Consider the following 27,927-nt stretch of genomic DNA (forward strand, 5'->3'; position numbering starts at 1 on the left):
GTCCTCTGCGTGGTATTAGCCAGGGACATCCCCAATGGGCCTGTTTCCTCCAGAAAATAGCCCTACTCACAATATCCCCCTTGTTGGGTTTGGTGAAGATGAAATCCGAGGCCCTAAGTGCAGAACACCTGCCGGTGGCTACTCTGTCGGGAGCTCTGGAGTCTGCTAGGCGGCCCTGAGGCCCTTTTCCCTTTCCCACAGGCCCAGGATCTGGGCAAGGACAGCCCGGCCATCCAGCTTCCTCATCTGTGCCGGGGGTGTTGGGAGGCTCAGAGCAGGTGCGCTGCTGGCCGCCTGGGAGCTGCTCCTCTCGGTTATTTTCAGACCCACACACACCTGGGTCCGAATCCCGACCCTCCCTCTTTGTTCTGCGACTTTGGATATATTTGTCGCCCCCACCCCCGGCCTCAGTTTCCTCCCTTGGGAAATGGCACTGAAATAATACTGACCTTGCCTGGTGATGGGCTTAGATTTTAAGATTTGGGAGCCATCCTTCCATCACTGGGTTCTGTGCTTCTCTGCCCACTGGCCAGGTGACCTTGGGCGGGTCATTTAAACTCTGAGCCTGTTTCCTCCTGGACCAAATAAATAACAGGGTCTGCCCTCCGTTTCCTGCACGGAGCTTAGCACACCTCCTAAAGTTCTCACTATCGGAAACCTCCCACAGGGCCTTTTAGGGTCATGGCTGGGGGCAGACAGTTCATTGATTACAGACCGAAGTCCCCCCTTGTTTCACATTTAGCACCGGTTTTATTGAACTAGTTGGTTGGCTGTGCCCAGCTAGGGAGGCAGGCCCGAGTGCTTTCCCCTGTGGCATGCCTTGCTCTTGGAGCCTGAATGCGAGGGAGTGGAGAAAAGGAGTCTGTTGGCCAGCAGGAGGGGAGCTTCCCATGAGGTAGGGACAGGAGGTGCGGTAGGGGACGTGGTTTGCGGATCAGCAGGGACTTGGGAATTCTGATAGAAACGGCACCAGCCAGGCCCAAAAGGCAGGCGCTGATGGGTGGTGCTGGAGTAGGTCACACAAGCCCCACAGCTGAATCCCAGAGACTCCGAAGACTAAGGAAACAGTTCCCCTTTGACACCCCTGTTGGTGACCTCAAGGACAGACTGCCCCGCCTAAGGTCTGCTGCCTGCCAGCTTACCCCACAAACATGTGGTCAGGAGTCACCGTCCCGGGTGGTCAGTGACTTTCCCCCACAGTTACACATCCTGGTTTGGCTTTTGTCTTGTGACTCAGTCCGCCAACTGACATCCACACGTGTAAGAAAACAATTTGCAAGCAAAGTAAACATCTCTGAGTTACTCTGGGAGTAACTTCTCCCACCCCGGGGAGCTGGGGAAGTGGTGAGCAGCCTGGTTGGATCCCTGGTTTCTTGTACAGCATGTGGGCACCATGCCGAAACAGCAGTGAGTGGGGTTCCCCGGGAGGGCCGCCGGGAAGGGGCCACATGGGACCCCCACTTGTCCACGGGCACCCGGCTCCCGGCCGGGCTCCCAGCCTCAAAACTGCCCTTGACTGATGATGCCCAGCAGATGGCAGTACTTTCTGGAAGGCTGGATCAGTTGGCTAGGACAGGCGGATCCTGACCCTGACACTGGAGTGGGTCACCAGGGCGCCATAGTGCCCCACCCAGGAACGCGTGTCCCTCCCGTACTGCTCAAAAGACACGTAGCGGATGCCCTTGCCAAAGTTGGTGAAGACATGAGACACCTGCATGGGAAAAGAGAGTAGGAGGGTGAGGACCTGTGTGCCCTTCCCTTCCTTTGCCCCCTCAACAGGCACTCCCCAAGGACCAGTGAGGTCCCAGACCCTGCTCTAGGCACTGGGGATACAGCAGTGAGGAAAGCAGAAAGGCTCTGGCCGGGGGAAGCTGCTGCTCTAGCAGGGGACTCAGACACTGAAGACAGTTTGGCGGGGTAAGGGGCAGGGGTGTGGGGTTGTACAGTGAATGAACAAGGGCACCACTGAGGCAACATCTGAGCACAGACCTGAGGGAAGGGAGGAAGCCATGTGGGGATCGGGATGAAGAGTGTTCCAAACAGGAAGTCTTGGGACCTCTGGAGGGCTCAGCTGGTAAAGCATCTGCCTTCAGCTTAGGTCATGATCCTGGGGTCCTGGGATGGAGCCCCATGTCAGGCTCTCTGCTTGGCAGGGAGCCTGCTTCTCCCTCTACCCCTCCCCCTGCTTGTGCTTGCTCTCTCTCTCTGACAAATAAATAAAATCTTTAAAAAACAAACAAAAACTTTTTCCCTTAAAAAACCAAAACGGAACGGAGAAGCGGCCAGTGCAAAGGCCCTGAGGTAAAAGTGTGCCTGGAGCAGAGAGGAGAACAGAAGGCAGTGTCCGGGAGGTAAAGGACAGATAATGTGGGGCCTTGGCCATGGAAGGACTTTGGCTTCTGGCTTTTCTTATCCTTTGCAACATTTTTTTTTTTAATTGAGAGAATATTCACCTAAAAAAATGCACCATTTAAAACTGTACAATTTCATGGTTTTTAGTATTTTAACAATGTCATGCAACTATGACCAACTCTCTAATTCTGGAACATTTCCATCACCCCAGAAAAGAGACTCATATCCATTAGCTGTCACTTCCAATTCCACCCCTAGCCTTAACAACCACTCCTCTATCTGCTTTCTCTCTCTATGTGTTTGCTGCTTCTGGACATTTCCCATAAATGCAGTCCTACAGTGTGTAGCCTTTTGTGCCTAGCCTCTTTTCACTTAGCATCCCGTTGTCAGGGTTCATCCATGTTGGAACATGGATTCACACTTCATCCCTTTATATAGCTGCCTGATAAAACTTCCACTTTTCCTCGGAGATGTAGCCCTAGGAGGGTTACAAGCAAGGGGGGCTTGTGATCTGACTCACTTTTCAATGGGATCTTTCTGGATGTGTGTTGGGTGGGGAGGGAAGGCTAGAGAGAAGGAGATCAGGAGAAGAAACAAGAAAGCCACCTCAAAGGTTTGATTTTTTTTTTAAGAGATCACTCCCAAGCGGGAGGTGGGGAGAGCAGAGAGAGAGAGAGAGAGAATCATAAGCAGACTCCAACAGCAGGCTCCATCTCAGGACCCTGACATCATGACCCAAGCTCAAATCGAGTCAGACGCTTAACTGACAGAACCCCACAAGTGCCCCATAAAGGTGACTTTGATAACAGGGGTGATGACTCACAGCACAGGCTTGGGAGCCAGCCTGGGTGTGACTAGAGCCCCGCGTGCTTTAGTGGGACTTGGGGCCAGCACTTAACCTTGTATGCCTCAGCTTCCTCGACTCTAGAATGGGGATAGAGGCAAGGACTTTGATTTACCACTGCATCCCAAGCCCCTAGGGCAGTGCCCAGCACACAGTAGGTGCTCCGCTAATGAACTGAATTAGCTGGTGAAATCTCTCAAGAGCACCCCGAGCGAAGTAAGGGCTCCGTGATTGTTAGCGGTTATTGTTAGAGACCTCCAGCCTCGAGGAGGGCTGAGAAGGGAATCCGAGGTGGGGTGTGTCTTTGCGCGGGTCGGGGCTGATCTGGAAGGCAGTCTGGACCCACCTGTCGGCAGCCTCTCTCCGTCCACTGGAGAACCGGGTTGGGTGAGGCCGAGAACTTGACCACTTCGTTTTCGTACATATCCAGGAGGCGGACCCGGAGACGGTAGATGCAGCCACAGTTTTCTCGGGCACCCCACCTGCCAGGTAGTGGTGAGCGCTGATGCCCTCGCCACCCGCCCGGTCATGGGGATGGGAGAAGGAAGGCTGAGGGCTGAGCCTCCCTGTACTTTGATGCGGGTCACACCCCCCACGCTATATATGGAGAAGTCAGGGCCTGGGAATTTGCGGGGAGGAGACTGGGTGCTCCTGGGGTGGCTTCTAGGGTCTTGGGTTTGGATGTGTGTGTATGGAGGGGGAGGAGTATGGTGTCTGGGGAGGAACCACAACCCAGAAGAGGAGGAGGCTGGGTATCTTGGTGGAGGAGCCAGAGCCCCCAGGAAGAAACTGGACTTTGGGTGGAGCAGTAAGAGCTTGAAGGAGGAGCCTGAGTGCTTTGTGAAGGAACCAGCTGCTCTGGAACCAGTGCCCGGTGCCAACTCTGCCCCTCTGAGTCCCAGTTCTCAGGGCACAGTGCTCCGACCCTTCCTGAGGACTCGGGTGTCCACAGGCCCTTAGGCTCCGTACTGAATGTGGGTGATGAGGGTGGCGTGGGTGAGATGGGGCATCTTGTTTCAGACCAAGCCAGTCAGTGGCCTCCATGTCAGCAGCCCTGGGGCCTGCTGAAAGGGGAGAGGGAAGAGTGCAGAGGGAGGGGCTCTGGGTTCATCAAGGCCCTGCCCTCCCAGCTTCTGCAACTGTGAGAGCATCCCCTCCCCCCTCAGCCTCAACACACAGTAGCCGTGGCCAGGCCAGGGGGTTGATGAGGGCACGGAGGAACCCCTTCGGCAGCACGGCCGCCAGCCCTGATGGTGCTGGGGGCGGGCTGCCATTATTGACTCACCAGTCGGCCACACAGATCTCGATCTGGGCGCTGTCCAGCAGCTCCTGCCACACCCCCTCCATCACCAAGTCTACAAGCTGCCTCTTGAAGCACCATCTGGGAAGGGGAAGATGGCGCAGGGATAAGGCAGAAAGCCACAGCCCAGAAATCACGTCCTCCAAGAAGCCTCCCTCCCTCCACAACCCTGTCTGAAGCAGCGGCCCCTCAGGGTTTGCTCTAGTGGACAAGATGTAGGATGGGCATGCCCACTGGCCTCTCCCATCCCTCCCCCATTCTCCACCAGGCTCTGGACTCCAGGAGGCTGACATATATGTCTCTAGTATTTGTGGGGACTGGAACATGAGTACAAATGGAGGCCCACACTGAGCAGGGAGTTCTGGAGCCTCCTAATAAAGTGCAGAGGCCCAAAGGCTGAGGTTGAACTGTCTGTAGTTTCCCCCACCCTCCCCTTCCTGTTGGGTCAGCCAATGGGAAGCGCTAACAGGAGAGGGAAGGGCGAGAAGACAGTAAAACCAGGTTATTTAGCCTTCTGGCTCTCTCCCAAGGGATCAGTGTAGGACTGGTGTGTCTCTCCACGAAAGGGCACAGCTCCATGTGCCCCTCTCCTCACTGCCTTCCCTGTCTATGGTTCAAGAACTGCTTCCTCCCCTTATCCTTGTCAGGTCTCCAGCCAGTAATGACCTTTCCCTCACCGTTGCTAGCCTGGGGTTCATGGAGTATCCCTTATGGTCTGCCCTCACTTTTGTAAACAGTGCTTCTCCCCTGATTTGAATATGCCATCTAAAGATCTAAATGTGAAGGATAAAACTGTGAAGTTACTGGAAGAGATTATGAGAGAATACTGTTAGGATCTAAGGGTAGGGAAGGATTTTTTCACGCAGAATTTCAAAAACAGTCTCTAAAGCAAAAAAGAATTTGATCATAGGAAAATGACAAAGAACACCATGGACACAGTTAATACAGATGGTAGAGGGAGAGATTCCCACAGTGTCCAGGATGGAGAAGGGGCAAACGTCTAAGATACACAAGGGATTCTTGTATATCAGCAGGGATGAGACATCAACCCTAATAGAAAATATGAATGGGCGATTTCTAAAAGAGGGAATGCAAAAGCTAACAAGCACGCGAAGAGATGCTTTATTATTAGTAAATCGAAACATGCAAATTAAAACATCAGTGAGACATCACTTCCACTCCTAATGTACTGCAACTACTAGAAAGTTGGATAATGCCAAGGGGAATGGTTGAACATGGGGGGAGGGAGCGAAGACAATAGGTATAGGTTGAACATGGAGGGAGGGAGTGAGGACAATGGGTATGGAGTGTGAGAATAAAGAGAATCAATCAATCCGTCAGCTGTTCTGATGTCTTCGTGGAATTTGTCACAGTCAGAAGCTCTGGAGCCAGATTACCTGGGTTCAAATCCCAGCGCCACCATTTATTGGTGTTGGCTACGCTTTGTGCCTGTTTCCTATTAACAAATGGAGATAAGGCTATCTGTGTCACAGGGCTGTTGCCAGGATTCAAAGAGTTATATGTAAAGCAGTTATATGTAAGTCCTCTAAAGGTTTGTTGTTTTGTTGTCATCATTATTCTACTGTTTATGTGTTTAATGTCTCGCCCCGCCCCTTTCGGAATTCCCCATTTCTGAATTTTCCCTGTATCTCTGGCATATAAAACAGTGCCTGGTAGCTGGCAGGCCCTCAACAGATATTTGACAACTATCTGACTCACTGAATAAATGAATGAGGGAAGGAGAGGGTGAAGGTGAGTGAGGGTGAGGATGAGAACAGAGGGCTAGGGTCCCTCTCCCTCCTCCGGGCCCTTGCCCCAGGGCTCAAGGTCAACTCACTGGAAAGAAGTCACGAAGCAGGTCTGGGAAGGAGCCCCCGGCACCAGCGTTAGGTTCTTCTCCACGGCCCAGCCGTTCCCGCCGTGCTCCACCTCCCAGCCTCTGAAGCCCTCTGTGGGATACAACACGCCCGAAGACGAGGGATTCACCTGCAGCCCGTCCAGCGGACAGCCCGCCACCATCCAGTTTGCCCCGCCCACAAACTCCTCCCTCCCGCGCTCCACCCCCGGTTTCTCCACCCCCCCCGGCCCCGCCTCCCGGCCGCCCGCACTCCTCGTCCCACCCCACACCCGCGTCACTCAGCCCTGCTCATCCACTCAGCTTCTCCTCAGCTCCACTCGGCCCCGCCCCCAGCTCTCCATTCAGCCCCCTCCATCTGCTCGGCTTCTCCTTGGCTCCGCCCCGGGCTAGTGCCATCATGGTCCCACCCCCTCCTACCACAGCCCTGTCTCAGGCCCTGGGCCCGCTCACTCGCTCCGTTTCTCCCTCCTCACGGGCCCTCAGGGCGGCTTCATAGTTCTATGCAAGCTCCGCCCCCACCAGCGCCTGCTCAGCTTTTCCCCAACCTTTCCTGACTCCTCCCTCCTTAGCCCGGCTCACTGAGTCTACAGTCCCAGTCTGAGTCATTCCCGCCAGGGACCTTGGCTCGTCCAGCTCTGGGTCGCCCGTCCACGTCGTCGTCCTCCACAGCCAGCAGCACCTGGCCCCGCCCACCCAGTCCATCTCTTTCCCAGACCCGCGGGCAAGTTTCACAGGAGCCTCTTCCCTCGGCCACGCCCCCTTGGTTCCTGCCCTTGCCCCGCCCCGTCTCATGAATCCAGACCACGCCCACTCTGCCTGGCCCGACGCCCCATCCCACGCGACGCTTCGGTCTACCCGGCCCCGCCCCCGTACGCACGCTCTCCGCAGGAGTTGAAGATGAGGTTGCGGCCGAGGGGCGCGCGCAGGCAGTAGCGCGCCAGGGCGCAGAGCGGGAACTCCTCGTCCTCGCCGTTGGGCGGGCAGCGCTGGGCCACCGCGTAGAGTGCGCGGCCCTCGGCGCTGCGGTCGCGGGCCAGCTGCAGCAGCCACACGGTGGGCCCGTCCACCACGTCGCGCCAGGCGCGGCACACTGCGCGGCAGCGCGTCACCAGGGCGCGCGGCGGCACGTGGCTCAGCACCTGCACCAGCAGCTCCGGGGGCAGCGCGTCCAAGGCTAGGGGCGGGTCCGCGGGCAGCCGCCGCCGCGAGGGCCGGGCGCCCATCTCCGGCCGCCAGAGTCCTGCGGGTTGAGAGGGGTCAGCAGATCAGGGCAGTTAGCCCTCCCTCACCTCTCCCAGGAGACAAGGTCCCTGGGACTTGACCATGACTCCACCAGCTCCAGTGGACGACCGCGGGACTACCACGGCCTGTGAAAACTGGGCACCTAGTTACTGCCAGTTGGCTCTGAAGGCGACTGGCTTCTCACCTTACCCCCTCGAGCAGAGGGGCCCTGGTCCAATCACGACCCCCCGGGGACTGCTAACCCCGGCTTCCATATCCGGCCGGTACACTTGTGTCAGGCTAAGCACTCTACACATATGACCACGAGCACAGAAAAAACCGCTCCATACCCCAGCCTGTCCCAACCTCTCAGGCCTTGGAACTCATGAACTGTCTGCAGTTCATGAAATCTCTTCACTGAACATTCTTGTCACTTTAACGAAAACCCAGCCCTGTTCCCCGCACCTCACCCCACCCCCGCCCTTCCAAGTGGTTAAATCTTTGCTCCTTGGGGCTGCCTCCAGACCATTCTTCCCTCCTCCCCCAGACTCCCCCAGCTATGATCGCTGTGTGCTCAGAGTAGATGGGTCACTGCCCTGCCTTGTGCATCACGGGCTGATTCAGCTCACTACTCACTTCATGATTTTAGCTCTAGGCTCCCAGCCACTCAGGCTGCTCTTCTCAACATTCCACATCCAGACAGATGATCCTTCCTTCTGCCACCTGCTTCTCTGCTCCCTGATCTGCTCTCCTCTCAGCCTTTCCCTTCCATGGTCACACCTAGACTTTGTCTTGGTGACCACACTCTTCGAGAAACTCAATCTCAGGCAACTAGCTCACTCTCCACTCCTCACCCCTTTTCTCTCCAGCTCCTTCCTTCTAGTGCCCCAGACTGGCTTCCTCCCACACATGACCCTGGTTCAATCCAGACCAGTACCCAGTTTAAGGTGACTGAAGAACACACAATTCTATTGACTGGTCTCCCTTCCAGATTGTGAACTTGACCCTCAAGCCTGGATCGCTCTGTGGCAATCAGATAACATGTGTTATCCACAGGCTCCTCCTCTCTATAGATAACTCCTTCACACCTTCTCCCCCAACCCCTAGCTCATCACACCTCCTTCCACCTCATTCTCCTTTTGCTTCTTATTTTGCAGAAAGAAAAAAAAAATAGAAGCTATGAGAAGTGAACTTTCACAGGTGCCCACTCTGTCTACCACCCACCTGCCTTGGGGCCTCTGTGCTTTCCCACAGTGACTGAGCTGAAAACGTCAGCCCTCTGTGTGACCTGCTCGCACCCCTTCTGCCCACTCCAGGTCACAGTCTCACAGTTCTTGCTGTCTCCTGCGCCTTGGATTCCACCTCTGCACTCGATCATTCTCAGCAGCCCACACGATATCATCCCCCTCATGTGAAAACAAACTCTCTCTTGACTTCACCTCCCCTTCCGGCTATGGCCCCATTTCTTTGCTCCTCTTTACGGTAAAACTTCTCAAAAAAGTTGTCACCAGTCTCTGCCTCCAAATTTTCTCCTTCTGTTCTCTCTTAAACCTTCTCTAATCAGGCTCTGCCCCCTGCCCTGAAATGTCAAGGTCACCAATGACCCCTTAGGTGCTAAGTCAAAGTCAGGGTTCAGTCCTCACTTTGACACCGACACACTGAGGTTACTCCCACTTCACTTAACTCCAAGCCACGATACCCTCTGGACCCCTTCCATTCTCCTGGTGGCTCCTAGTGAGTTTCTGGCTGTTCACCCTCCGTCTGATCTGGCAATGTGAGAGACTGGTGTTTAAACCTCCTGTATTCACCACTACTCACTCCCTTGGGGATCTCACCCATTCTTACACCTCCCTCCTGGCCCATCACTGTCTCTCTGCTTCTTTCCCCAGTTGTCTGTAACTCACTAGTAGCCACTAGTAACTCACTAGTAACTCAACTAGTATGAGCACCTGAGTCAGGTCTTGTCCCTGTGTTGCTCGGAAACCCCCCATACCGGGGTGGGGGGGCGCCATCCCACTCTGGATAAAGGCAGAGTCCTCGCTGTGGCCCACAAGGCTCCACACAGTCTGTCCCCGTCACCTGCTTGCCCTCATCCCCCCATCACCCACTCTGCGCAGCCAAACGAGCCTGCACACCTCAGGCCCTTTGTACAGGCTCTTCCCTCCACTTGGATTCAGAGGATTTCTATGCTCGCCTCCACACTTCAAGTCTTTGTTCAGATGTCAGCTTCTCCATGAGACCATCTTTAACCACACTATCTCAGGGCCTCATGACCACCCCCTTCTCCCGTTCCTTACTGTATATTTCCCTAAAGCTCTCATCACCTCTTAATACATCACACACATAAGTATATGTAATTTACTTAATACCTTTTTTAAAAAATATTTTATTTTATTAAAGATTTTATTTATTTATTGGACACAGAGAGAGAGATCACAAGTAGGCAGAGGCAGGCAGAGAGAGAGGGGGAAGCAGGCTCCCCGCTGAGCAGAGATCCTGATGCGGGGCTCGATCCCAGGACCCTGAGATCATGACCTGAGCAGAAGGCAGAGGCTTAACCCACTGAGCCACCCATGCGCCCCCCAAAAATATTTTATTTTAAAGTAATCTCTACACCCAACATGGGGCTCAAACTCACGACCCCAAGATTGAGTCAAACGCTCTACCAACTGAGCCAGCTAGGTGCCTACTTTATACCTTCCTCACCATGAGGGCACGTCTGTTGCTTGCTTTGCATACTGGGTACCAGTGTCCACACGAGTGTCCGACACATAATAAGTGTGCAATGAAGAGAGGTTAAGTGAACGAACCAACAAATCATCACGTCAGAAACCCACTCCACAGATGAGGAAACTGAGGCACAGGAAGGTGAAACACCTTTATTTAAGGAGAACTCAGTGACTGGGCTCACACCTAGTGAGAAACTCATTTCATCTTCCCCACTGGGGTGGAATAGCCTGGCGATGAATGCCTTGTGGCTCGATGCTGCCAGCTTGGGTTCAAGTTCCGGTCCTGCCTTTAGCTAGTTCTATGACCAAGGGCGTGTCCCTTAATCTCTCCACGATCTGAGGACGAGGAGGTTAACAGTACCTACTGCACGGGGTTGTTTTAAGGACAAAACGGGTTAATATTTGTAAAGCACTTAAGAAAAATCGCTGGTGTCTCAGAAATAAGAGGGATATTCAATTAATATTGAACACTAAATTATGTTAGTTGCCATTATTATTACACATCATAAAAGAATGATGAACAGCCGTTTAGCTACAATTTTTTCATCTGGTGACATTTATTGGGCCTTTATGAAGTCACTGGGCTAACCATTAGAGCTGGGGCATCTCATGGAATCCCATCATCTTGTCTAATGGGCAAAACCATCACAGGAGGCTGCCCTGGGTTAAGAGATGTCAATGATCTAATGCTTGTTATGCTGTCTAATGTCTGTAAGTGCTCAACTCATGACAGTTGTTATTATTTTTAAATAAGCTGAATAAGGTTTTGTTAAGGGGCGCCCGGGTGGTGCAGTCAGTTAAGCATCTGTCCCTTGGTTTTGGCTCAGGTCATGATCTCAGGGTTGTGAGATCAAGCCCTGTGTCAGGGATCCGCTCTCAGAATGGAGTCTACTTGAGATTCTTTCTCCCTCCGCCCCTCCTGCTTTTGCTCTCTCTCTCAAATAAATAAATAAATCTAAGAAAGAAAGAAAGAAAGAAGCCTGTAGCCTGATACAGGCTAGTGATCCACGGACATGGCAAAATGCAGAACACCCTCTTTACCCTGATGCAGAGTGACTGGTTATAAGACAAGCTTTAAGAAACAGGGTGTGATTTTTTTCCCCCCAAGTGGCTCTTAATTGCCTTAGGAATTAGCTGCCATTTAATAGTAAGTCCACCAGTTTGCCTGTCATGGACATGAAACTCACCAGAGTGTGGTTTCCTTGCTTGGCTTGCCTTAAGACTGTGCTGGTTTCTGGCAAACAAGGGATCTCTGGAGCTGGGGTGGCCCCCTTACAAAACGAGAGCAGACAGGCTTCACCAAGGAGCAAGGACATTATGAGCCGTGAATATACAAAATCCTTGTTTGGGATGCTCCGCTGAGGGCCATAAGAAGCCTTATGGCCACCATGTCCACACGGCTTAATGCCGACCACTGGCTGGGTCAGTATGGGACAGGTAAGGCATGACGTGCCCTGCTGTCCGAGTGTCTGGGACTGTGTGTGTTTGGGGGGCAGCTATGTTGTTGACTGGCACAGTGACTGGGGGTGCTAATGATATACAGTTTCTAGGACCCACGATGCTATGCCGACCAAAGCAGCTATAATAAGATAGCCTATCTGACATGGTCTGCTAGGACTTGACCACTCTCCATTGCCCACACCCCTCTCCTTGACGCTGGCAGACCTTTGTGACCGCTTCAACTTTCAGAGTGCCATAGACGTGACATGGCTAAGGGATTTCCAAGGCTGGGTCATAGAAGAAGATATAGCCAACAGCCACCACCTGACTCTCTCGGGACATGTGCCTGGGGAGCCCCGAGTCCAGTGGAGTGCTGCTCAACATTTAACAGCTCACTCTCCAGGAGAAAAAAAGAATCTGGGTTTGTAGCATTGGCTGACGTCTAGGTAAATACACCTACCGTGACTGATCACAAGCTACCAACGTCAAGTCCCTGAACTGAGGAGCTGGAGAGCTGCCCACAGTCTGCTCTCAGAAGCCCAAGCAAACCGCACACCACAGACACCCCAGCCCCAGTCACCGCTGAAGTCTGGCTGAGTCTAAAGTCTGAAGAGACCCAGGGAAGGCAGAGAAGTGCCTGGGGAGCCCCAGCTGTTCAAGTCCCATTCTAGGGGCTAGACACAGCGGGGGATAATCCTTCCGATGATCCAGTCCCAGCCACAGTCAGACGGCGCTGCACACAAGCCCCTAAGAACTGCGAAGCTGCGCCCAGCCATTCCCCAGAGGCATGAAATAATAAACGTGATAGTTTTAGGTTGCTGTGTTTTGAGTAGTCTGTGAGGCAGCACTAGCTAAAAGGGACAGGCTCTGCGACCTGCATGTCGTGGGATGGGTACTTCCACAGGGCACGCTCCTGCCCCAAATCCCAAAAGAGCCCCCCGAGGAGAAACAGTGGGTGTCCTGACTGCAGGCACAGACCAACCTGGGTTCAAATCCTGACTACCCACGTCCTGCCTATGAAATGTATTTATCTCCTTTGAACGTAGGAAACGTAATTCAGGAATAGCGTGTTTCTTTGGTTTCTTTGATTGTTTGTTTTAAAATCATGCCGCTTTTAAGTACTGACCACTGGTTTATTATTACTTTTAAATTCCAAAATCGACTTTATTTTTATTTGTTGCCTGTTCCATAAGGCTAATTCTTTATCTCCATTTTTTTTTTTGGAGGTAAAATTCACATAACATAAAATTTACTATCTTAAGGGGCCCCTGGGTGGCTCAGTTGGTTAAGCATCTGCCTTCTGCTCAGCCTCCTGGGATGAAGCCCTGGGGTGGGCTCTCCACTCCCTACCCCTCCCCCTGCTTGTGTGTGCTCTCTCTCTCTCAAGTAAATAAATAAAATCTTTTTAAAATATTTACCATCGTAAGCATTTTAAGTGTACAGTCCAGTGGTTTTAAATATATTCATCTGTGGGGCCCCTGGGTGGCTCAGTGGGTTAAGCCTCTGCCTTCGGCTCAGGTCATGACCTCGGGATCCTGGGATCGAGCCCCTCTGCTCAGCAGGGACCCTGCTTCCCTTCCTCTCTCTGCCTGTCTTTCTGCCTGCCTCTCTGCCTACTTGTGATCTCTGTCAAATAAATAAAATCTTAAAATATATATATATATATATATATATATATATATATATATATATATATATATTCATCTGCACCATCAGCACCATCCATCCCCAAAACTCTTTTCACCTAGTAAATCAGTCATTCCCCATGCCTCTCCCCACCTGCCCCCGATAACCACGCTCCTCCTTTCTGTCTGTAGGATTTGGGCTACTCTAAGTAACTCAGAGAAGAGGAATAATCATACGGCACTTGTCTTTTTTTGACTGGCCTATTCGCTTAGTGTAATGTCCTCAAGGTTCATCCCTGCTGTGGCCCGTGTCGGAATTCCCTTCCTTTTTGAGGCTGAAAAATACTCCATTTTGCTTATTCATTTATCTGCTGATGGACATGGATGTCTTCCACGTTACAGATATTCCGACTATAGGTATTTTTGTTGGTGTAACGCATTTCTTTGGTATTATTTAAATCTCTGGAATCTTTTGCATCTTGATATCGTGGTCGATGACTTGATGACTTATTTCATGGTGACCACGTGGTTCAGTTGGAGCGTGTGACTTTTGATCTCAGGGTTGTGAGTTCAAGCCTCGCAATGGGTGTAGAGATAACTTAAAAATAAAATCTTTAAAAAAATTCTCTGCCAAGAGAATTTCAGGCAGCATTAAAAATTCTAACCAAGTTGGGGCGCCTGGGTGGCTCAGTGGGTTAAAGCCTCTGCCTTCGGCTCAGGTCATGATCCCAGGGTCCTGGGATGGAGCCCCACATCGGGTTCTCTGCTCTGCAGATAGCCTGCTTCCCTCTCTCTCTCTGCCTGCCTCTCTGCCTACTTGTGATCTCTGTCTGTCAAATAAATAAATAAAATCTTTTAAAAAAAAATTCTGACCAAGCACAGGGTGCCTGCGTGGCTCAGTCAGTTAAGTATTTGCCTTTGGTTCAGGTCATGATCCCGGGGTCCTGGGATGAGCCCCGAGTTGGGGCTCAGTGGGGAGTTTTCTTCTCCCTCTCCCTCTGCCCCTCCCCTCTCCCATGCTCGCTCTCAAATAAATAAATGAAATCTTAAGGAAAAAAATCTATTAAAAAATTCTAGGGATGCTCAGTCTATTTGTCTATTATCTATTAAAAAAAATTCCTGGGTGGCTCCGTCGGTTAAGCATCTGCCTTCTGCTCAGGTCATGACCACAGGGTCATGGGATCGAGTCCCGCATCTGGCTCTTTGCTCCAAGGGGAGCCTGCTTCTCCCTTTCCCTGCCTCTCCCCCTACTTGTGCTCTCTCTCTCTGTCAAGTAAATAATAAATAAAATCTTGAAAAAAAAATCTAACCAGGCAGAGGTATACTCATGTAGAAAGCATTTTTGTTTCTGTTTCCTGACCTGAGGGCTGACTATATATGTGTATTTACTTGTAAATGTTCATCAGGCTATACAGCTTAGGTACTGTCTGTAAAAGGTTGAGTCAAAAACAGTAACAATAAAAAAGAGATGGGAGTCCATGGAAAGGAACAAAAAGATGTCCAGAAAGCCCTCCCCAGAGTTCTCAAACAAAATATGGCACTATTCAAAGTAAAGGCATCCCTGGAAACGAGTAAGCTAGCTTATCTCTCTCTCCAGCAGTTCCTCAAATTGTGTAGGACCAGAGACCTTCCCATAGTGACTGGAAAACTTTGCCCCAAAATATCTCCATGACTCAGTGATGATACCATTGACACGGTGTTTGCTGGAGTACACTCACAATAACCATTATTTTATGATTTTTTTTTTCTGGCTCTGGGAATTGCTGGGGCACACGGGTCAGCGTTATCTGGGGCTTGCGTGCACTTGGCCTCAAGCAGTGGTGGGGTGGGGTCGGCCCCCAGCGCCTGGGTCCGGAAGACTCAGTCGGGGGCCTGCACAGCTGGGGCTCGGTCCGCAGGCTTTTCTCTCTATCTAAATGGTCTCTCCAGCTACAGCACACTTCTGACACAGACCAAATAGTACAATGTCATCTTCAAGGTTCCTGATTCCTTACATGGTCTTCATTGTATACGGTGTTTGGGCTTTACTGATTTTATGACTTAATTTGTATGGGTTTTCATCTTTATTAATTTTAGCAGTTTTTAGTTTATGGGAAAAAAACCCGATTTTATTGATTTTATCAGCTCATAGTCTACTAGACTAACTTACAGGTAACCCGTATATATTTATCAGTGTCTGTTTTCACTTGCTGGGATACGGCTACATTTTTGCACCTGAGTTGTCATTTCACTAACTTCTTTTATGAGATGGAAGACCGAACACGGAAGACTTACTATGAGGAGGGATACTTCAGAATCAGGCAAACAATATACCCAGGAAGGGGCAGAATCAGCATTTGAACCCAGATCGTCTGCCTTTAGTGGGAGCGCCTGATCACCACCTGTCCTGCTGGGGGAGCAGTCCCACGACCTGAAAACCCTCAGAGGTTCCTTGCCCTCCACAAATGGGTTCTGATAGGCTTTACAGACACGGAATCTTCCACAGGTGGGTCTTTTATCTCCCCGTGACTGTATAATGAAAAATTTCAAAGTTGAAATAATTACACAGGGACCCTAACTCCTAAGAAGGGCAGTGACAACACCCACATATATTATTTTAGCTTGATACGCCTTCCCTGTCCCTCCTACCCACCGATTTCCACCCCAGGGCCACCGCTAATATGCTCTCTGTCACTGTAATCATTCTTTTCTGGGACAGAAGGAATATGGAATAAGTGGAATCCTATAATGTGCCAATCGTCAATTGCCTGCCTGACAGCTCCAAGTTGCCAAACGGCGGAGTTTGGCCTTTTAAATCTTTTTCCTGTGCCGGCTGACATGTTGCGTTTGTCCAGTAGAGGGAGCCAGAGGAACATCACAGGAAGATTTTTTTTTTTTTTTTTTGGTTCCAGCTTCCAGCTTCCAGATTTGGTTCCTTGGTTCCCCCAGGGCAGAAAGCTTCTCAGGCCCCCCTCCTGCAGTGTGCAGGCCTCTCCAGTGGCCGGCAGTCAGAGGCACCCCGCAGCCAGCCCCTTGCCGCATCCAGCTCAGGCGGTTTCCTAGAGCCTGGAGTGAGACCCTTCCTTGTGTACTGCCTTCCCCAGCACCCAGAGGATGGACTTCTGGCAAGTTCCAGCGGGTGCATTTCCATAAAGTTCAAGGTGCAGCACCAGAGGGACTCCTTTGCCCTTTGTGAGGCTCCTCCAAGAGTGCTCAAACGAGGTCAGGGTCTGGGACTGTCATCTTCCTCAAGCTCTGTTGCTCCTTATGTCTCCTATTTCCATATTCTTTAGCATTCTCTATTTCTTAGTGGCTATTTCTCTGCTATAATTAACAGTTCTGTATATTTGGGGCACCTGGGTGGCTCAGTGGGTTAAAGGCCCTGCCTTCGGCTCAGGTCGTGATCTTAGGGTCCTGGGATCGAGCCCCACATCAGGCTGTCGGCTCAGTGGGGAGCCTGCTTCCCCCTCTCTCTCTGCCTGCCTCTCTGCCTACTTGTGATCTTCGTCTGTCAAATAAATAAATAAAATCTTTAAGAAAAATAATTCTGTATATTAAATATTCTCCCTCCAAATTACTGGTCTCCTGATTGGACTCTGATACATATAGTCGAGGCTCCTGTGTCTTCTCTCCTTCTGGGTAACGTCTGTGTGATTCCCCCGCACTGTTGCACTTATCAATCAGGAGTTTGATCCTTTCTCAATTTATTATTATTATTATTATTTTTTAAAGATTTTATTTATTTGACAGACGGAGATCACAACTAGGCAGAGAAGCAGGCAGAGAGAGAGGAGGAAGCAGGCTCCCTGCTGAGCAGAGAGCCCGACGTGGGACTCGATCCCAGGACCCTGAGATCATGACCTGAGCCAAAGGCAGAGGCTTAACCCACCGAGCCACCCAGGTGCCCAGGAGTTTGATCCTTTTTATTGCTGAGTACTATTCCATTGAACAGGTAAACCACAAGCTGTTTATCCATTCACCACGATGGACACTGGGTTGTTTCCCGCTTGGGGCTACTATGAATAAAGCTGCTGGGACACGTGGGCGGCTCAGTCAGTTAAATGTCTGCCTTCAGCTCAGGTCATGATCTCAGGGTCCTGGGATCGGGGCTCCATGCTGGGGTTGGGGGGGAGCCTGCTTCTCCCTCTCCCTCTGCTTATGTTCTCACTGTGTCAAATAAATAAATAAAATCTAAAAAAATATATATATAAAACTGCAATGAACATTCGTGTACAAGCTTTTGTGTGGACATATGTTTTCATTTTTTTGTGAGTAACTACCTAGGATTGAAATTGTTGGACCATAGAGTAAGTGTATATTTCACTTTATAAGAAAACACGCAGTAATTTTTTTCAGCACAGTTGTGCCATTTGCCTTCCCATCAACAATGGAGGAGACGTGCCTTTGCCAGCACCTGCTATTGTCAACTATCTTTTTAATTTTTGACAGAATGGCTTGTTTATAATGCCTTCGGGAGAGTTTCCTCTACCTGACATTTTCCCTTATTAATTTTAAGCCTCTGCTCTTGAATTGTGCTGCTGCTTGGTTTCTAACCTGCAACATATGGGTTACATAAGAATCAGCAGTCAGACAAGATCAAAATTCTTTGCTCTTTAGAATTATTTGCATGTTCAAAGATTGAGTGTGGCTTCCCCTTCAAGCAGGCAGACCGAGCTATTGATAACCAGGGCCTATATTAGCTTTTATTAGTCTTTGTAGAATTTTTTTTCTTTTTTAAAGATTTCATTTATTTATTTGACAGACAGAGATCACAAGTAGGCAGAGAGGCAGGCCGGGGTGGGGGGGAGGGGGGGAAGCAGACTCCCTGCTGAGCAGAGAGCCAGATTCGGGGCTCGATCCCAGCACCCTGGGATCATGACCTGAGCCGAAGGCAGAGGCTTAACCCACTGAGCCATCCAGGCGCCCCTTGGGTAGATTTTTAAAAATTTTTTTATTTATTTCAGAGAGAAAACGCAGGCAGGCAAGCATGAGCAGGGGGAGGGGCACTGGGAGAGAAAGAAGCAGACTCCCCACTGGGCTGAACTGGGGCTCGATCCCCGAGATCACGACCTGAGCTGAGACCAAGAGTCTGGCACTCAATGGACAGAGCCACCCAGGCGCCCCAGTTTTGGGTAGATTTTTTTTTTTAAAAAACCATCCCTGCTGGATGAATGTGGCTCTCGGGTAGCTTAGCCTGGCAATCAGAACAAGGGCTGGGTTTGAGCCCCCACTCACACCACTAGCCCTGGCCGGCCTCATAATAACAGTCATATGGTGCCTGGTCCTGTGCTAGAGGCTCTGTCAATAGCATCCCAGGAATACCAAGTTCAAATGCCCACGACAGACGGGCAATCCTAAGTGAGGTCACTGGGTGGAAGAAAACAGGGAGTGGTGGAAGCCAGTGAATCAGAGGGTGCAGCGGGCCTGAAGGCTGTGCCAATACTCGCTCTGGCGAATTTACCACCGAGTAGGAAGACGGGCCCACTTTGGCCACATCTTGCAGTTTTTCAATAGAAACTGGAAATCCCGGTTTTTCAATGTTAGCAATGCATAAAAGAAGAAAAATGAAAGCACAGTATGGCCCAGAGAAGACCGATCTGCAGACTCAGGAACTGAATGAGTGTGGCCATTTGGTGACTTCTGTCTTATCCCAGCTGATCTTTACACCATGAGGAAACTGAGGCCCAGGGAGGCAAAATGACTCACGTAAGGCCACATAGAAGTCAGAAGTGGAGTGGGGATTGGAATCTGGGCAGTCTGATCTCCCTCTCAAAGGGTATCCTCTCTAGGGACAGCAAAGGCATGAAAAAACAAAGTGAACGGAAAGGAGCCCATCAACCAGAAAAGAAATGTCACTAGATTTCAGAAAGACAGAAAGCAGACAGAAGTGTCGGGGCTAGGACTGAACTCAAAGTGGGGAAAAGGAAGCCTCAAGGCCCTCCAGAGGCTTTGGACCCACAGTCAGGGGTCCCAAGGCAGGGCGTGGGCAGGCTGGGGTAGGCATTCAGGTCAGGTGTGAGAGGGCAGAGGGAGGACAGAGGTTAGTCCATCTTTGAAAAAAACTGTGCCTTGGGGCTCCCTGCTCCCTCTCCTCCCACCTTCATGTTTTGCCACACAGATCTCAGGCTGCCCAACATTCACACCCAAGAAAAACAAAACCATACGGGATGACAGTTCTCTAAAGGAACTGGATGAAGCCTCTGAGATGTGCCCAGGCTGCTGGTGTCCCTGAGTGTAGCCCTTCCCATCCTGGCACCTGGGACTGAGCTCCCAGCAGAGACTGGCTTCCTCCACGCTAACACTAATCAGAGCTGTCTCAAAACATAGAGTTCTCGGTCATCTGTTCGACTGGACAAAGAGGCCAGTGGGAAAGCAGGACTATATTTGTAACAGCCCCAAATTTCATACCAGTTACTTAAAAAAAAATTTTTTTGTTTTGTTTTGTTAAGTAATCTCTACATCCAATGCGGAGCTCGAACTCACAACCCCAAGATCAAGAGTCACATGCTTTACCACCTGAACCAGCCGGGTGCCCCGTCATACCAGTGACTTTGAAAAAGCCCCTGTTTGTCCGAAAATGTGATTGGACAAGCAAAGATCACCAGATGCTTGAAGAAAACTAGCAGCCTGAGAGAGAAGTATTACAGTAAACAGGCAGAACTATAGTGAACCCCAGAGGAAAGACAGCAGTTCAGAGGGCCAAAGGAGGACATAAGGAAATTAGTACACAAGGCTGGCTTTAGGCTCCACAGGGATGTGACCTACACAGTCAACCATGGCCTTGCACTGCAGGGGTTCCATGCCTGCTGTAATGCTCTGCTGTTGTCAATGAGATATTTTCAATCGTTTTTAAACAAGGGGCCCACATATGCATTTTGCACTGGGCCCTGCAAATTATGTAGCTGCCCCTGAATACACTTAGATTAGAGAAGATATTCAAAACACAGTAAGAACAGGATATTATAAAAGGAAGAATGTCTTCTAGAAGAAAAAAATTTCCCAAAAATAGATTGGATAAGTTAGAAACAGGAAAATACTTCTCTCTCTCTCTCTCTCTCTTTTTTTTTTTTGAAAATACTTTTCTCAAAAGGGAAAAACTAAAGGGTTGCCTGGCTGGTTCAGTGAGTAGAGCATGTGACTCTCGATCTTAGGGTGGTGAGTTCGAGCACCACATTTGGTATAGAGATTACTTAAAAAAAAAATCTTTAAAAAAAAAGGGAAAAATTAAAGCTATGACAAACTGCAGGAAAAACAAAAAACTGCTTAAGAAAGTCATGGTCCAAATATGCTATACACGAATTGTATCCATGTTATGTTCGTTTGATAAAGTGCAAGAAAAAAAGAATCTATTTGACCTGGAGGCTAGGGGCGTTCACCTTACATAGAACTGTTTATTGGTTTTCAGAAGAAAAAGATTGTATCTATGTATATAAATATACCAGACATATAACATTGTGTAAATTTAAGGTGTATGTGTTGATTTGATACATTTATATACTGCAGTGTGATTACCACTTCAGCAGTAGCTAACACCTCTAATCATGTCACTTAATTATCATTTCTTTTTTGTGATAAGAACATTTAAGATCCGGTCTCTTAGCATAAAGATTGTCTTCTCAACATAGGTGATAGGAAATCTGCATGGAAAAAGATGAGTTTAGGCCTCTACCTCATACCATATATAAATATCTCAAAATAAGCCATACACCTGAATGTAAGAGTTAAAACCATAACATTTTTAGAAGAAAATAGGAGAAAAATCTCATGATCTTGGGTTAAGCAAAGACTTCTTAGCTATGAGCCCAAAAGTGTGATCCATATAAGGAAAACACTGATTAATAAAACACCTCCAAAACTGAAAACTTTTACACTTCAAAAGGCACCATTGAGAAAATGGAAAGAGAAGTTATAGATTGGCAGACTATGCCTCCAAATCATATACCTGATAAAGGACTCGTATCCACAATATATAAAGAACACTTAAAATTCAACAGTAAGACAAACAAACCCATTTAAAAATAGACAAAAAACCCGAAGAGACATTTGCCAAAGATAAACGTATGACTAACAAGCAGATGAAAAGATGCTCAACGTCATTAGTCATCAAGGAAATGCAAATTAAAATCACAATGAGACACCATCTCTTGCCCACCAGAATGGCTATTGTTCAAAAGATTGGCAAGTACCCGGAGAAACCAGAACCGCCACATGTTGTTGGTTGGAATGTAAAATGGTACAATCACTTTGGAAAACAGTGGGGGCAGATTCTTTAAAATGTGAACATTAAAAAAAAAAAGTTAAACATAAGCTTTCCATGAAACCCAGCAATTCTACCACTATACTGTCTACCCAGGAGAAGCAAAAACACACGTCCACACCAAGACTTGTTCGTACGTTCATAGCAGCATTATCTACTGGAAACGATCCAAAGGTCCATCAACTGGTGAATGGATAAACAAAATGTGGTCCATCCATACAATGGAACACTGGTCAGCAAGAAGAGGAATGGAGTCCTGGTACACACGACAATATGAATGAACCCCCAGACAGCATGCTCAGTGAAAAAAGCCCGACCCAAAAAGCCAATACATACTGTATGATGTATTTATACCAACTGTCCAAAAATGACATATCTAAAGTTACAGAAAGATTAGTAGTCGCCTGGGGCTGGGCTTGGGAACAGGGAAATGACCACAAATAGGCACAGGGGTTATTTTGGAGGTGACAGAAATGCTTTAAAACGGGTGATGGCTGCACAGCCCTGTAAATTCACTAAAAATCACCGAATTGTACACTTTAAAGGGCTGACTTTCATGGTATGTAAATTACATCTCACTAAAGCTGTCATAAAAACCCTGGAAACTCAACAGTGAAAGCCTATAAGACTTAAATATGGTAACAGAACAGACTGTAGACGTTATCAACCTTGACACTGTGAAAATAAATGTACAAGTAACAAAAGATGGGAAACGAAGGTGGGGGGCGGGGGAGACCGAGATGCTTGGCTCACCTCCTTCCCAGCCTGGGAATCAAAAGTTACCAGAATAAAAAAGTTAGAAGTGAAACATAAAATTTGAAGTTATAAAGGTCAATCGCAAATAATCTTTAAAATGTACAATTGTTAAAAATTGGTGGAGGGGTGAAGGCTAGGTGCGGTCTCTCATGGCTCACACTAACAGCTGATTCTGGATCCTTCTCTCTACTTCTCTGCCCCCATTTCTTTCTTTCTTTTTTTAAAAGATTTTATTTACTTGACAGACAGAGATCACAAGTAGGCAGAGAGGCAGGCAGAGAGAGAGAGGAGGAAGCAGACTCTCCACGGAACAGTCAGTCTGATGTGGGGCTTGATCCCAGGACCCTGAGATCATGACCTGAGCTGAAGGCAGAGGCTTTAACCCGCTGAGCCACCCAGGCACCCTCTGCCCCCATTTCATTATTACCCCTTCCATGACCCAAGTGCCGTCTGGGTCAAGGCCATGCATAAAGCAGGAGGTAAAGTTCCTTTGACTTTTTGGTATATTTTAACTTAAATGCAACGAACATCATGTGTCATAAAGAATATGTTCTTTTAAAAAAAACCAACCAACCGATCGACCGACTAGTGCAGACTGTCACCATAATTCACTTAAAATGCTACCAGTGAGAACTCACCTGTGGTCCTGATGGGCGGATACATTGGTCTAGTTGCGGTGGAAACGAGATGGGCATTTTTTTACTGAAGTTGAAAATGCGCCTGTCCCATGACCCAGCAATTTGACCCCAGAGGCAGCAAACACACACTAGAATATTCATGACATGACTGTTTCTAATACCTCCAGTCTGGAAATGACCCAGATGCCCATCCACTGTAGGATGGAGAGGTAAATTAAGGGAATCACAGAACGGTACGCGACGTAGCAATAAACAGGAGTTAACGACAAACGCTTGCAACGATACGGATGAGCTTCCAAAGATTCATTTGGGGTGAGAGACACCAGACGCGACCAGGCACCTAAGGTGTGAGTTCTAGCACAACCAGACAGCCTGAGTTGCCTGGGGCAGTCCCCGTCTACCGCAAATATTGTCCCAGGGTCATTAGGGTAATTAGCGACCCCTGTTGCTTCCAAAATTTCCCGGCCTGAATGGTAAATTACTCAACACTAACGGCACTACCTTTAGAAAGTTCACAAACAGGCTAATCAAATCAAATATTGTTTATAGACGTACACACAGGTGCTAAAACCATAGATAGAAGAGCAAAATAGCAAAATGAGTATCATAGAAGTCAGGGTAGTGGTCCCCTCCCACGGGAGGGAGAAGGCTATTAACCAGAGGCACCCGGGGAAGCTTCTGGGGGCTAACAATGTCCTTGCGGTTGACCTGGGCCCAGGTTACATGTTTCACAATGTGCAGATGTACACAGATGTATGCCTCTGTTTTATATACTTTCCTCTCTGGATGGATGTTCTATTTCATAATTTAAAAAATATTAATGCTGTCGATAAACACCACCGATGTTACTGAACCCAAGAAGGAAACGGTCTCATCGCATCTCAGCACAAATTACAATTCACGTTTGCCAAGGGCTTTCTTTGTGCAAGGCACTCTGGAAAATTCTTTCTGTGCATCATCTCATTCATTCCCAGGAGGCAGCAGTGATATTTCTGGGAGAGAAGGCATCACAAGGCGAGCAAGGGACATTGCTTTTGGGAATTGCTGGTGACAGGCCATGAGGGGGGGTGGAGTCCTGGGGAGAGGTGAACGTTGCAGCTTCTCTATGGTCAGTCAGTCCTGGCTCAGCCCCACCGCAAACTCCTGTTCATGACCTTGGGGAAATGGCCTTCCCTCTCTGAGTGGAATTTCCTCTCCATAAAATGAGAAATGAGCAGGTACCCATCCCCTCTCTCCAGGGCTCAAAAGTCTGAAAACCAGAAGTCGTTCCCAGACCCATTTGGTGGCAGAAAGAAGTCAAACTGATGTGAGATTTGATTCTCTCACTGAGTGTGAACATGCATTTCACTGAAGAAAATACCAGTGTGTTTGATTACGGCACTCCCCAGTCCCACCACGGGTCTTCTGTAACATTCCGAATGGGTTCCCCAGGGCTTGCCTCCCATTCAGAAAGTCTAACATCCAGGCCCCAAAGTTTTAGATCAGATACCGCGGACTTCAAATAATTCCCACCTCTTTGTGGTTACGGGTAAATTAAGCACAATCAAGGCCTGGCTCCAGACATCATTACTATGTTTGTAGATCATGCCCAGCTGTGGGACTGGAGCGTGCACCTCACCTCCCTATCAGAATCATGACGTCACCGAAACCCAGCTACAGGTGGGGGTTCAGAGGACCCGTGCCTAGGAAGTCAGGACCAAACACAGCAGGGCAAAAAATGACCAATGTGGAGATCAGAGCCATTGGGTGAATTTTAAAAAGGAAAAAGAAATGCCAAGTTCAAAATCTATCTCGGGGCACCTGGGTGGTTCAGTCAGCAGAATGCTGACTTTTGATCTCAGGTCTTGATCCCAGGGTTCTGAGTTCAAGTCCCGCATTAGGCAAGGAGACTACTTTAAAAAAAAAAAAAATTATCTCTAGATTGAAAGAGTAGAAGGAAGGGCCCAACTGTGGTTATGACGTTAGCATAGCACACTATGATAGTTGAGAAAAATCCTTCACTAATAGATGTGGTTAACTGCCCACGACTGCTCTACACACAAGTGAGGGCTTTACAAAATCTCACAGAAATATCACGAACAGCTCCAAGAGGGAGATGCCATTTTTCAGCTGGGGAAACAGGCTTGGGGAGGCAGAGCCACGGACCCAAGGTCACGTGACACGCGAATGGCAGAGCTGGGATGTGAACCTGGGTGTGCAGGATTCCAGAGTTCCTGCTGTATGTGTGTCTTTATCCCCTTCTTAGTTTCTTTCTTTTTTTTAAAAAGATTTTATTTACTTATTTGACAGAGATCACAAGCAAGCAGAGAGGCAGGCAGAGAGAGGGGGGAAGCAGGCTCCCTGCTGAGCAGAGACAATGCGGCGGTGGTGGGGGGGGCTCCATCCCAGGACCCTGGGATCATGACCTAAGCTGAGGACAGAGGCTCTAACCCACTGAGCCACCCAGGCGCCCCCCTTTCTTAGTTTCTACCTTGTCTTATTTTCCCCAAATTTTACCATAAAAGTTTCATCACATGTTAAAGTTGAAAGGATGGTAAAATGGATATCTCCATGGCAAAATGTTCCACGTTTTGCCATATTTGCTTTCTGTCCTTTGATGAATTCTTAAATACTTCAAGGTGCATCTTCTAAGAGAGAGTAAGGGGTAGGGGTGCCTGGGTGGCTCAGTTGGTTAAGTGCTTGCTTTTGGCTCAGGTCATGATCTCAGGGTCCAGGGATCGAGCCCTGCATTGGGCTCCCTCCTCAGCAGGGAGCCTGCTTCTCCCTCTCCCTCTGCCTGCTTGTGCTCTCTCTTTCTGTCAAATACATAAATAAAAAATCTTAAAAAAAAAAAAAGGAGTAATGAGCACTGGGTGTTATAAGCAAATGACAAATCACTAAATTCTAGCCCTGAAACTAATAATATACTATATGTTAACTAAATTGAATTTAAATAAAAAATTTATAAAAAAAGAAAGGATAGGGGGCACTATAGGTCTACACTACCACTTAACACCATTTCTTTTCTTTTCTTTTTTTTTTTTTAAGATTTTATTTATTTATTTGACAGAGATTACAAGTAGGCAGAGAGGCAGGCAGAGAGAGGAGGAAGCAGGCTCCCCGCCAAGCAGAGAGCCTGATGTGGGGCTCCTGAGGCTCGATCCCAGGACCCTGGGATTATGGCCTGAGCTGAAGGCAGAGGCTTTAACCCACTGAGCCACCCAGGCACCCCAGTACAAAGAAATCCATTCTGCTATCTAATATGCAGTCCATGAACAACTTCCCCCATTGTCTCAAAAAGGTCTTTTGTACCTTTTTCTGACAAAACTGTGGACTCACACACTGCAGAGGGTAGTCCTGTCTCCCTAACCCTTTTATGTCTACAACACTGACCTTTCCGTTTTCTTAAAGAGACAGTACTTCTATAATAGAAAAAAAAAAGGTAGATTCATTTCTATTTGTGAACCACATATATGACTCCATTGGGTGAAAAAATTAGTATTTAAATAAATATAAAAACTTTATTTAAAAAAACATTATTAAAGCGGATTCCTCAGCCAGGCCTCACAAAATGGGGAGTCAAAAGATCCTATAAATATTTAATGCAACAACAACAAACATTTAGTGGCATAAGGACCATGTTTAAAAAGGTGGGTTTTGTTTGTTTGTTTGTTTGATGTTACAAAAGCAGCCAACAGAGAAACAAGGAATGTGTGATTATCCAGGGAGGAGGGAAACTTGGGCCCTAGGAAAGCTGTCTCCATCTATTTTTAGTAAGGGATTACTGGACATTGTCTAAAAGTTGACAAAGTAAGAAATCAGCCCAGAATTTGCTTTAAAGATGTAAGGAACTACCAGGGGAATAAAAAGGAGCAAAGGTTTAAAAAAAAAAAAGCACCACAGATCACAATTATTTTGGCCATTTCTGAAAAGTCATTTAATCCCATAAAATTTTAACTGACTGTGGGGCGGGGGTGGGGGGCGGGGAGCTGCTGTTTTCAGGGCTTTGCTTGATGCGAAGCTTTGTCTGCCTTATTCGTCTTTTGTTCTTATGTCATACCGGGGCACTTAAAAAAATTATTTATTTTAAAAGTAGGTTTCTAATACCGCAATCTTTCCAGATTGTTAGTTACTAGACGCTAAGCTGAAGGATCCAGATAGAAAGAACAGGACACAGAGCGTCACAAGATATTACTCAATACTTGGAAAAGTTAACTTAGTAGAACAAAACTTAAATTGGGAAGAGCGGCCGCAGCTAAAAACAAACTTGCTAAATCAAGAAACGGTGTTCGGAGACTTCTGATTCACGGATTCTGCGAAGGGGCCGCCAGCCAGAAGAGACAGAAACCAGAACTGGTAAAAAGTGGTCTGGCCTTTTCGCTGGCTGCTGTGTACACGTGTTGATCGGGGACGGTTTTTTTTGGGGGGGGGGGTTATCCCAGGGCGGCCTCCGCCGAGGAGCAACGGGGTGCAAGGCGTGGGCGTCAGAGGACCCGTTCTAAAAGCAAAGCCCTTTCCGTAGCACCTGGGGCTTTTCAAACGTGTGCGTGACTCTGAGCTTAAAGGGGCGCAGCTGGCTGGCGGAGCGTGGGACCCCGGGAGGGCCCGGGGAGGGGGTCTGGGGCACCGGACTCCCGGGGATCCACCCCTCCCGGCAGGGTCTGGGGCGGAAGTGAGTGGGGACCGGACACGGGTCCCGACCTGCGTCCCTACCTGTCCCGGCGCTCACCTGGCGGCCAGCTCGGAGGCGGCGGCGGGCTAAGCTCCCTTTCCCCACCCAGCTCTGGGAGGCAGTCAGGGGGCTCCCTGGGATCGGCCCCGCCCAGGGAGCCCCGGGACCGGCGGTCTGGACAGTCGGTCCTCTGCGGGGGCGGGGGGGTTGACGACCGGAGGCGGACGCGGGGGCCGGCGGCTGGGAGATCGCCCGGCAGGCGGCTGCGGCGGGCGGG

General features: G+C 49.0%; 1 protein-coding gene across 1 annotated transcript; it reads right to left on the minus strand.

Annotated features, from left to right (window-relative positions):
* Positions 1-733: 733 nt before the first annotated feature.
* Positions 734-27,849, minus strand: FBXO17 (F-box protein 17). Its single transcript, XM_080829524.1, has 6 exons — positions 27,708-27,849; positions 7,232-7,594; positions 6,334-6,445; positions 4,482-4,577; positions 3,543-3,678; positions 734-1,711 (listed from the first exon to the last, which is right to left on the minus strand). The coding sequence occupies exons 2-6, from the start codon at positions 7,575-7,577 to the stop codon at positions 1,568-1,570; spliced, it is 834 nt and encodes a 277-aa protein (XP_080685650.1). The 5' UTR covers positions 7,578-7,594; positions 27,708-27,849; the 3' UTR covers positions 734-1,567.
* Positions 27,850-27,927: the final 78 nt, after the last annotated feature.

This window comes from Martes martes (assembly GCF_963455335.1).
Source record: "Martes martes genome assembly, chromosome: 17".
NCBI lineage: Eukaryota > Metazoa > Chordata > Mammalia > Carnivora > Mustelidae > Martes > Martes martes.

Excerpts from the sequence above, each read along its gene's own strand:
- FBXO17 (XM_080829524.1), bottom strand. The coding sequence starts at position 7,577 with ATGGGCGCCCGGCCCTCGCGGCGGCGGCTGCCCGCGGACCCGCCCCTA. Across the intron at positions 6,446-7,231 it reads CTTCAACTCCTGCGGAGAGC|AGGGCTTCAGAGGCTGGGAG; the intron begins GTGCGTACGGGG and ends TGTATCCCACAG. Across the intron at positions 1,712-3,542 it reads CGGAGAGAGGCTGCCGACAG|GTGTCTCATGTCTTCACCAA; the intron begins GTGGGTCCAGAC and ends TTTCCCATGCAG.